The 11981-nt window shown below is 40.3% G+C and overlaps 1 protein-coding gene across 1 annotated transcript; it reads right to left on the bottom strand.

Moving 5' to 3' along the window:
• Positions 1-9681: 9681 nt before the first annotated feature.
• rprma (reprimo, TP53 dependent G2 arrest mediator candidate a) lies at positions 9682-10794 on the bottom strand. Its single transcript, XM_060827902.1, has one exon. It carries the CDS (start codon positions 10677-10679, stop codon positions 10284-10286), a length of 396 nt encoding a protein of 131 aa, XP_060683885.1. The 5' UTR covers positions 10680-10794; the 3' UTR covers positions 9682-10283.
• Positions 10795-11981: the final 1187 nt, after the last annotated feature.

Raw genomic sequence — 11981 nt, 5'->3', positions numbered from 1 at the left:
AACATGCAACATTGAAGTGACACACACACACACACACACACACACACGTAATACATTTAAAGGAAACAAGAGGAGAGTGTCTATACAAATATAAAGATAAATGCAAATACAGTTTTAAAGTTCTCAAAATCTTTGAGTTTGGGAGTGAAACCCAAGCGCACAACTGATCGATTGATGTCTTCTTTCATCAATGAGATTTGTATAATCCTTAGTTCACAGGGTAGTCCCACGAGAGTTGAGAAGGCACAAGGAGAGTGAGAGTGAGAGACACACAGAGGGATAGAGTTCTTGCTTAGAAATCCATTTATCTCCTTAAGCAAGCTAATGAAACACAATTGATTTGCATACTCCTGAATATAGTTCTATTATTTGTATAAACTGAATGCTTCACTGGCAACCTTTCAACTTTCAATAAATAAATTTATTTTGCAAGTGTGAATCAAACAAATGATGCAAATACCTGAATGTGAACTTGTTTGGCCATGATGTGGAGGTGCCAGTGCTGGACTGGGGTGGACAAGGTCAGAAGCCACACAACACCAGGTTATAGTCTAACTGGTTTATTTGAAATCACAAGCTTTTGGAGCACTGTTGGACCATAAACTGGTGTCATATTACTTCTGATCTTAATTATTTAGTTTCACTGTCTTTGGATGAAATAATAAATTTCATACTGATTTCACAAACCTTACCTCAATCTGCAGTCAGGTAATCACAGCAGCCATTTTAGGTCAAAATTGTTCCTCATTAAAATTCATTTTAGACCTTAAAAGTCTCAGAAATTTTAAAATAAAGATGACAGAAGTTGAATATCAATAGTCCATGAGTTCCTTCTGTGCTGTCAAGGCAGTTAAAATATTGTTAAAGACCTCCAAAAGGTCTGTTCAATCACAATTTACATGATAGCTAATGTTTGCTTTTGTTTGCATGCTTGATACATGAACCATATAGTCAGATGATATTCCTCACTACCCACTAACCACCCTTTTTCTTCTTGTGGTGGGTCAAATGTAGATGGCACATTAGACTGCCACATCATGAAAGCTCATGACTGCTGCCAAGAAACTGGCCATTGATCTCCATGAAACATTATGTATCATCACAAGCTTGCACCAAATTGACAGAGTACAATCTTATCCAGCTCTTACGCATCTCAGAATTCACATGTGGTACTTGCAAAGAAGTATGCATGAAATGAAAAGCACTCAGCTCAATAGTGAAACCTCCAAACATCAAAAAGCCATGCGCTTGTTTTGCCTGATTCTCTCAAGCAAGAGAGAATTGCACATACTTTGTTCTCTTTGCATACAGAACCTCAGTTATCCCATTTTATGCCATTTTACTGGCAAACTACGAGATGAAATTCCAGTCTCGAAGGAGCCAGATGCATAAATGTCCATTACCATGGCTATCTTCACTGGAAATGTGGCTACAGCAGGTAGAAGATTTTAATGAGGTCCTCCTCAGTGAAGCCAAGCCACCTAAAATGCTGTTACCTGCTGAGGGTAAGTATTGCCAATTATTTTTGAATACTGTGGATGGAAAAGACCAACTCCTAGGACCCTTTCTCTCTCACCAGTTCCTGTCTTTCCAAAGCTCCGTTCTGAAGAAGAGTCATATTGGATTCAAAATGTAAACTCTGAATTTCTCTTCATGTCAGACTTGCTGAGTTTCTCCAGCCCACTCTCGCTATTTATTTCAGCTTCCAGCAATTGCAGTGCTTTGCTTTTACTTTAGCACTGGAATCAAATTTGATTGATAATGTTTATTGATGTCACAATCTGGCAGAAGATCTGTGCCTTCATCAACATGGGATCCATCACAATAAGTGTTCATGAGCCCAGTGGATGACGTTTGGGAGGCAAACAATCATTGAAAGTGATGAAAAAAATGGTCTCTGTGCATCTGGATACAGCAGCCACATTATTTCATCTAATGACGTACCAAATTAATAAAGAACTAGTCGAACTGCAATGATCTCCAGCATTAACCTCATAAAGGTTAATCTGTGCCTTGATTAACTTTTGAACAATATTTCATTAATAAAGTATCAAGTATGATGTATACAATATGTGATACAAGTGCACATCTACTCAGGATTCACATCATTTACAAAAGAACAAAGTACCTCCCTATCTGTGAAGATCCAAACCCAGTTTGCCAGTTTTAATAAATCAATCAAGTAAATGGACTACTTTGCTCCTAGGATCACAAGACAGTAAATTCTCATTAAAAATTTGTGACATCAGTTTTCTTCTCAAGGGAGTAAATTACATGTGATCAACATTTTCAGACATTATTTGTTACACAAGTGATACACCAGTGAAGTAAATACAGTACATGATTATTTTTATGTTGAATTCATTCACATGGAGGACTGTGATGGAATGTAAAGAGTATATCCCAAATAAGGTTGATAGCTCTTTACTGTTTACACAAAGTTGACGCAATTTTATGAGAAGCTGCACTTCCGTTTCTTGTGATGATAGCTCAAGATTCAGGATAAGGAACTTTTTTCTAGTCATGACATTGGCATGACTGTGTTGTACAGCCCTGGTTTTCAATAATACCAGATGAAATGGAACTTGTGCAAGTAGTCTCCCCTGGAGTCATTGGTTAACGAGCTTGAAGGACCACGAACAAGCCAAAAATTCAGAAACAGTTTCTAGTGAAGTCTACTTATTGGTGCTGGTTTGCTGCAATACGTCACTCAGGCAATGGTTGTCTTTCTCAAGGAATGCCTATAAAGATGTATTGATTGTAGGATACCATCATTGTAAGACATCCTGCTAATGTGTCACATTTTAGCCGAATGCTTTCTTCAGTTCTGTGATCTTGGGGGAATCAGGACTGTCCTATTCTGCATGTTCCTAGTGTGTTTTTTAATTCATTAGCAGTAATGTGTTTGTTTCTTTTCCAAACAGTATCCTTGCCACATGAAGCAAATCATGAGCAACTTAAGTTTGTGGTGATTTTTGGGTTGCTCCACTGCAGTGAATCAAACTGCAGAGCTCTCCTGGGAATGAGTAAAATTGAGGCCTGCTGTCATTTCCTCCCATCTGCCACAGCATGCTGCATTGTGAGACTCAATGAAGTGGACTACCATTTCAGGATCATTCTTGCAATTTCCACCAGCCATACTGAAACCAGTGGGCCTGTAACTCATAGGAATGACTAAATAAATGAAGAGACTTAGAAGCAAAAAAAAAGATTACTACATGGATACAAATAGGATGGCTGGCCCTTCTGTCATACAAGAAAAAATTCTTAAACTAAACCTCTCTTTCTGCAAGTGTAGCTAGTTCACACTAACTGGGTTAGCACTAATCACCTATCAGGCCCTCATCTAAATGGAGAAGTGAAACACAGCCACTGGTACCATTGAGCCTGGCACAGCAAGGCAAGTTGGTACCATTTAGGCTGGAAGCAGCACTTGGCAAGGTGTCTGTGCATGACTTGTGCTTTTATTTTAGCCTCAAGAAATCACAAAATCAGGCAGTTTAGTATATGGTGCTGCATAATGTCACAAAGATTGTGCTATTTCCTGATCTTTGTGTCATTTTCATCTCATTTTTCTTGGACAGACTTAGATAAAGGACTAAGGTTTACAAGCGATAAAACATCACAGAGAGCAAACATTGAGTCCATTCCATTAAATGCTAACCTATTCATATAAGCACACATAGGGATGAATTGTGAATTGGAGGGATTGCAAATCCTGACTTGGAGTTTCCACACCATATCAGAGAATGGAACAGTATGTGTCTAGCTGGCGTGATATTTAATCATAAACTATTAGCTCTCTGTTGCATAACATAGACAACGTGTTCACTCCAATTGACATTGCAACTGGGCTGTCAAAGGGCAACCTGCCTTTGCAGCTTGATTGGAGGCTCAAATTGGAATTATTGTGTGTGTTCTTTGAAAAGCCTGGGAAACAAATGGAAAGCAACTTCAATCATACCTCAGTCTGCGCACCAACAAATCAATGGAAGCTACAGACCCATGGGATCATAATGGAGCTGCAGAAAGAAAACATGCTGCCCTCTCATAGGTTGTCAGCACATCTGTTTCATCTCCAACTCTCTCAACCAATGACCAACATGGCACCAGGAAGCCCTCTGAACCAGATTGCCCCAGAACAACTGAGATGTTATAGTCTACTGCTGAGATGTTTACAGCTGCCTCTATTTCATTCTGATTTGCTAGGGGTTAAAAAACACTGCCATCTGTCTGAAACCTTCCACCACAGATACTGAAAACAATGGGCCTGTAATTCATCAGAATGGTAACATAGACAAGTAGCTTTAGAATGGAAAAAAAGAAGAGGTTACCACATGGGTGAAAATAAGATGGCTGGCCCTTCTATCATCAAAGCAAAATCACAGCTTTTGACTATGTGATTTTGCAGTGTGGGTAACTCTACACAGTGAGCAAGTATTATACATTGGATGGTCAGAAATTGAAAGTTCATTATTGCTGGGTGGAAGGTCAGGTAGAAATCTCAGAGTAGTGTTAATGTTGTGAAGTGGGGAAGGGCAAAGGATTAGGATGGAAGAACAATTAGTCAATCAACTGTCAGTAAAACTCTCCAGCTGCAGGTTTAAAAGGATATCTCTGCAATGGTGAATTTAAATTTTTGTGGCCAAAGAAAGAATTTGCTCCATAAACTCAGATACAGCAATGTAACAGTTAGGTGGGGTGAGATTGGTTCCCAAAAACTTACATAGTGATTGTTATTTTCTGCAGAAAAATCACATTATTGTAAGTAATGGCAGCATTAGTATTTAGAAAAGTTGGCAGCATAATTAGGGGCACAATTAGGTCATAGAGCACAACTGGTCACAGAAATTGCATTTAGGAGCAGCACGGTTGCTCAGTGGTGAGCACTGCTGCCTCACAATGCCAGAGATCCAGGTTTGATCCACCTTTGGGTGACTGTCTGAGTAAAGTTTGCACATTCTCCCTGTGCCTGTGCGGGTTGCCACTGGGTGCCACAGTACTCTCTACAGTCTGAGATTGTGCGCATTAGATGGACTGGGTATGCTGTAGTGGCCAGGAAAATGCAGGCGAGGTGGATTAATCATGGTAAATGCTGGGTTATGAGAATGGGGTAGGTTTGGGTGGGATGCTCTTCAGTGGGTTGGTACAGGTTTGATGGACTGAATAGTCATGTTCTGCACTGCAGGATTTTATGATTGTAAAATCAGACAAATTAAGTTTAATATTTACAGGAGCCTAATGAAAAGTAATGTTGGCTGCTAATGGAATGGAGTGGTGACAGACAAAAGTTCATAAATATGTTTTTATTTTAAGAAGCATGCTGAATATAAAGTTTTTTTTTTAAAAAAAACTGTTTGGACATGCTATGGACCATCTGCTTACAGGTGGGGCTTGAAAACGGACCATCTCACCTGGAGGTAAGAATACCCCCTGAATTTTGTTAATTAGGTCATAAGAGTGCAAGAATAAAGAGTTCATGCTGGATTTATGCAAGATACTTGTTAGATGCAACACATGATTATGTGTAGTTTGGGGACCACACTATAGGAATAATGTGAATAAAATGGAAAGATTGCAGAGGTTAGATTGGGACAAAAGCATTTAACAAAGTTCCTCATAGTAGGCTTGTCCAGAGGATTATGTCACATGGGATCACGGTGAGCTGGTAAATGGGATACAAAATTGGCTTGACCGTTGCATGCTAGTAGTTAAAGTGGGGTGCTTTTTTTGACTGGAGGTCTGTGATCAATAGTGTTCTGCAAGGATTAGTGCTGAGACTTTGTTGTTTGCAATATCAATAAATGATTCAGATAAAAATGTAGGTGGTCCGATTAGCAAGTTTGCAGAAGGCATAACAATAGTTGGCATTATGGTTAGTGAGGAAGGTTGTCAAAGGATGCAGCAGGAAATAGATCATTTTGGGAGGTCAAATGCAAAAGGAATGTATGCAGGAAATGGCAGGATATTTAAGCAACATTCATATACAGAGGGAAATTGAGTGTAAGTCTATGGTTCAAGAAAGATGCAACACAGTGAAAAAGGTGGTACAGAAGGCATACTAGCATGTATGCCTTCATTGGAGGCAAAAATGCTCCGACACAGAGTAGAAAGATTGGCATGTCATGTTACAGCTGTATCAAACTTTAGTTCAGCCACAATTGGAATACTGTTTGCAGTCCTAGTTGCCACACTATAGGAAGGATGTGGAGGCTTCAGGAAGAATTCAAGAGGTTTACCAGAATATTACCTGGGTGGAAGTGCATTGGCTATAAGGAGATATTGGATTGCTCTCCACTAGTGTTGAAGGCTGAGGGTTGACCTGACAGAAGTATGTAACATTGGGAGGGGCATGGATTGGATGGATAGTCTTTTTTACAGGGTGGAATTGTCAAATAGTAGGGATCATAAGCTTAAGGTGCGAGGAGAAACTTTAAAGGGATATGCACAAAGCAAATCTTTTGTTTAAAACAGATGGTGGTAGTACATGGAACATGCTGTCTGGGGAAGTTGGAGAAGCTGATACAATAACAAAATTTAAGAGGCATTTAGACAGACACATGAATAGAGGGATATGGGCTATGTAAAGGCAGATGAAATTAATTTAGAATGGTATAATGGTCAGCACAGACATGGAGAGGCAAAAGGGCCTGTTCTTGCTGTACTGTTATGTTGTATGTTCTAAGAGATTTATAAGAATGAGTCCAGGAATGCAAAACTAATGTTATAAAGGTTTGAGAAGTTAGTAATGTTCTCCTTAGACAGAAAAGCACTGAGAGGAGATCTGATAAAGTTTTCAAAATCATGACAATTTGGATAGAATCAACAGGAAGAAACTTTTTCAATTCTCACAAGCAAGAATGAGAGAGCACAGATTAAAAGTGATTTGCAAAAATAGTAAATGAAATATACAGAAAACTGTTTCACAGAATTATTTGCTCAGCTTTGAAATGCACTTGGAAGTCTGGTGGATGCAAAATTACAGGTTTCAAGATGGCATTGTATTTTAAATAATGACCTGAATGTGCAGGCCTACAGGAAAAAGGCAGGAGAATTACACTAAATCTTAATACTCACTTGAAGAGCTAGTGCAAGCATGCTGGGCTGAATGGCATCTTCTGCACCATAATAATTCAGTAATACCACTATGCCACAGATTTTAAAAATAAAACAAAGAACTGTGGATGCTGGAAATTTGAAACAAAAACAGAAACTGCTTGAGAAACTCAGATCTGGCAGCATTTGTGGAGAGAAAAAACGAAGGGCTTTTGCCTGAAACATCGACTCTCCTGCTCCTCGGATGCTGCCTGACCTGCTGTGTTTTTTTTCCAGCACCACACTCTCCACTCTGATCTCCAACATCTGCAATCCTCACTTTTTCCTCTGGGGAGAGAAAACAGAGTTAACATTCAGGTACAATGAGGAAGAGTCATTGGATCCAAAATGTTAACACTTCTAACGCAGCTGAAAGGCAGTATTAGGCATTTTTTGTAAAATAGTTGCAAACTGGTTTTGATGAGAACTAACATCACCAGTAATCCATGATAATGTTACAGCCCAGCTCTCAATTATCTACTATTAAAACATCTGACAAAAGGTTGTTCCAGGTACTAAATCAGAAGAACTGGAGAGGTCCTAGAAAACATGAGACATACAATCATTCTGGTTTACAACATTAACTCAGAACTGATCATGCTGGTTATACCATTCCTATGGATTGAAGAACTGTATTATAAGACATCCACAAAACTACTCCACATTTACTTTTCCATGAAATTTTCTATTTCACACACAATCAAACTTCTCCCCCATCACCAAGTCATGGTGACTTTTCTTTTGTATTGAAACTGTTAACCATCACCAGTAATAGCCAACTGGCAATAGACAATCAAAGCCCGATAAGGACAATGCAACCTACTGCTCCACCTTTAACCATAAGATTTAGTGTAATTGATACACAATTGTCAGAGGACAACCCATAGTTGAATACTTACTCTTCACCCAAGTGTCAAATAGTTCTAATGACCCTCTGTGTGAAGGCTCAGCCTGCTTCAATGATTGGAAATCGGTTCTATGACATGATTTGCGAACGAACGGCCACGCTAATGTCAAAATTAAGCTTGGAATACACTCAGTTAGTAACATAGAATCCACCGTTTGGGAATGTTACTGCATCTTGATTTAAAAATGCATTTTGATACACTGTTATTGGTGTTCGAGGTGGCTCCCGCAGCCAATTTGTACCCGCCGAACTGATAAACATCAATTCAGCGTCGTGACCATTAAATCTGGATTCCGGGTGGTGATGGGGAGACAAATGCCGATCTGCATACTCGGGGACCTCCCTTATGTTTCCCGGAACATTGCCCTCCCGGGTTTCTGTGTTATTTCTATTCATTCCATAATGTTCCCATTATTAATAATTCATTTGATAATGATCTGATTCACATTTGATCTCCTGACGATCAATGATAGCAGACTGGGCCTCGGTGCTAATTTACTCGAATTTCCGGGGAGGCTGGCATCCACCTTCCTGCTCTGTCTGCAATTCCAATGTCCTTGAGGATTTCCAGTCTGTTAAAGAACAGCCATTTGACAATCTCCATCCAGCAAACTGTTAAAATCTCAATTGTTAAAGGCTGCTGAACTCATTAGGCCAAAAATACAACTTCAAAATGAAGGAAAAGGGTAAAGCAACGCAAAATCTCGGAACTGCAACATTTAAAAAGGGGGGAAAAATTACTTCCCGCTACCACCCACTCAAATATGGAAAGGTCCCCATTAAATTCCGCTCGGAATATTTCAGTACTGGCGATGTTACTGGTTTTCGTCAGAATTATGTGGACCAGCTGCCTTCTCCACAAAAAACGCTTGTGTTTGAGTTTATGTACAATATAAAACTTCTCCTGTATTATAAAAGTTAATTATTAGTGTCCTGTATATATAGAAATATACGTACATAATATCTCCCTGGCAGCTAAATAGTTATAACTATTAATTTGTAACACCTACACTACCATTTATACACATGGAGGAAGTGCTTTCAATGTTGCACATGACTTTTGGGCGTCCGCACTTGTGCTCTGACTTTGTCATTTTTCTCACATAATTAAATATTCACACCGTATGCTGCAAGCAAGAAAAACCAAGCTGGGGATGAGACGCGAACTAAAACTGCATGTCTTTAACAGGGAATAACGTGGAGATCCTATTTTAGGGAATAATAGCTACGCCTCAATCCAATTCACTCTCCTTCAATACATTTCTCAAGTTAAAGAGGGGGTATAGTGATCGCCACGATCATTTCACAACCGTTCCAATTTTCAAAGCAACTGACGTAAATCCAGCGGGAAAAAAATCCCAAAGCTTCTCTTTTTTAAAAAAAGTTACTTTGCTGAGGCCCCAGTCTACTTTTAATAACACTTTTCCGAGATTGTCAATGTACACCGTTATCTCTTATCAGTGCTTCCCCCTACATCTGGTGCCAAAATGCGGTCAGCAGCTCACTAACTTCTCATCAATCCTTAAAGAATATTAAACCAAAGAACAAATGTGTATATTTTAATAATATTTTGAAATACAAAACAAAATTGATATTTTTCATAACACGTTTGGTATCCGTGGTTAGTAAATGTTAAAGGTTTACCGACTGTAATGACAATCTGCAGTTCTTGAGGTTTTGTATTAAGTTTTTCTTATATAAATAACATTAAAAATGCAACTTGACTTCGCACATATTTGCGGGAAAAAAGAGCTAACGAAATGTTTTGTAGAAACATTGGAAGCGAAGTACGTCAAGATAAACGACTGATTTTAAATTTTAAAAAGCAGGATAAATACGAGGGGGGTCGGGGGAGAAATCAAAGAGCGCAATGAACAGGTTATATTCAGAAGGGAACAGTCGGGAAAGTGGTTCCACGTCGCAATATTTGATCGGTTCGTATTTCACTTGTGCAATTATTCCTGTTCATTCTTCAAAATAATCTGCTTTGGCCACCGAAAGCAATTGGCAAATCGCTTCAGACAGGATGTTTAGTCATTGTCTAAGAGATCACTATCAAAAGGATGCAACATTTTGCCGTTTTGTTTCAAAGTCCAGCGTTGCCCGCACGACAGCTGGGAGCAATCCCAACAGCCTGGCTTCCTTGTTCCATACCGAAAATACTGACTTGCACAAAGATCCCTCCATTTCTCTGGGTTCGGTGCAGGACATGTCTACTCGTGTCAATGGCACAGCCGCTTTCATGAACCTGTTACGATGCCACGACTTTTGGTGCTCACCTCTAATAAGGGCCAACTATGACCGCTTCCACCTCCTTGGACGGTCTCCGGTCCTTGACCAAGAAGTTCACCATCCCTTCGGATTTGATGAGCAGATTGCAGCCGAGGAAAAATATCCCAAAGACAACAGTGAGAGATAAGACGCACATCACCGCGATCTGGACCACCCTCATGATGTAGAGGTTTCTCTCATCCGGATCATTCAGGACCAAGCCATCGCCTGTCGCCACCGAGGAAAGGTTATCAGGGCAGCATCTGATCACCGAGCTCAAAGAATCGGTCCCGTTAAAGTAGATGGTGCTCTCAGTCTGATTCACGAGAGTGAAATTCATTGCTGCTACTTCTTGGAGATCGAGCCCGAAGTTGTGTGATGGAACAGGTGGCTTGAGCCGGCGCATTCAGCAATGTGTTCAGTCCGAATGCGGAAAGTTGCAGTCTCCGCACCTCTCGGGAAGCTCCGCTCGGCTCTCACTGCCCTCCGCCTTCAGCCGCCCAGTGACGTTCGCTGTCTGCTCGTCCCATGTGGGAGAGTGCGTTCACTTCGCTCTGGCAATTATATCTGCTTTCGGCTGGAACCATTGGGAAAGAGGAGGGAGCAGGGGTTTCAGCGTCTGCTCACGGACATGCGAATGCACCCCTCTCTTGGCAGGAGAGATCGGCTGAGTCCAAGGCATGGGCGGGAGGTGGAGAAAGCGTTGGTGATTGGTAGCGGACAGGAACAAGCCTGGGGTTCAGCAGCTTGACATCGGTGCTGCCCAGTGAAAGCTGTTTAGTCTTTCAGGAGAACGAGGATGACTTTTTTTTCTGTGAAACTATCCAGCTGTACAGTTATAATGACAAAACAAGTGAAGAAATACCGGATTTGTTGCGAAATAGTTTTGTATAAATTAAAAGAGTACGCATTTCAGTTTGTCTTTACAATCGAGACGGCGGGTATTGAACGGAAAGTAAAGTTTAATTTTCGTGTGCCAATAGTCCACAGTTAAATCTAAGCCCCAAAAAGCTGATATTTGTACTTGGTTACACGTTTAATTAACTTACTTTAATAGTGCATAAAATAATGGTAACATATGCTGGCTCTGGTTAAAAAACGGTACTCTACAATTTCTTTAAAAAAAAACAGAAAGAACTGCGAATTTTGGAAATTGGAAACAAAAACAGAAATTGCTGGAAAATCTCAGCAGGTCTGTGGAGAGAGTTCAGAGTCAACGTTTTAGGTCCAGTGACCCTTCCTCTAAAACAATGAGGGGTATGTCTGTTTCCAAGAGATCAACTGTGTTAGGGGACTCTCTAGCCCCAGGTGCAGATAGAATTGCAGTGGCCAGCAGCGAAAAATCAGAATGGTGTGTTGCTTCTTGGTTCCAGGATCAAGGATGTCTCAGAGAGGATGCAGAATGTTCTCAAGGGGGAGAACCACATGGGAAGGGAAAAGAATGAGATTCTGATGGGAGAATATAGAGAGTTAGGCAGGAATTTAAAATGGAGATCCTTGAGAGTAGTAATATCTGGCTTACTCCCAGTGCTATGAGCTACTGAGGGTAAGAATAGGAGGATAGAGCAGATGAATGCGTGGCTGAGGAGTTGGTGCATAGGAGAAGGAGTCACATTTTTGGATTATTGGAATCTCTTCTGGGGTAGAAGTGACCTGTACAAGAAGGACGGATTGCACCTGAATTGGAAGGGGAATAATATAGTGGAAG

Source organism: Hemiscyllium ocellatum, chromosome 7, assembly GCF_020745735.1.
Source record: "Hemiscyllium ocellatum isolate sHemOce1 chromosome 7, sHemOce1.pat.X.cur, whole genome shotgun sequence".
NCBI lineage: Eukaryota > Metazoa > Chordata > Chondrichthyes > Orectolobiformes > Hemiscylliidae > Hemiscyllium > Hemiscyllium ocellatum.
The sequence above is the reverse complement of the archived record's forward strand: the minus strand, read 5'-3'. Positions and strand labels throughout refer to the sequence as shown.

What these genes read in the sequence shown, in the direction of transcription:
- rprma (XM_060827902.1), bottom strand. Translation starts at nt 10,679, where the DNA reads ATGCGCCGGCTCAAGCCACCTGTTCCATCACACAACTTCGGGCTCGAT.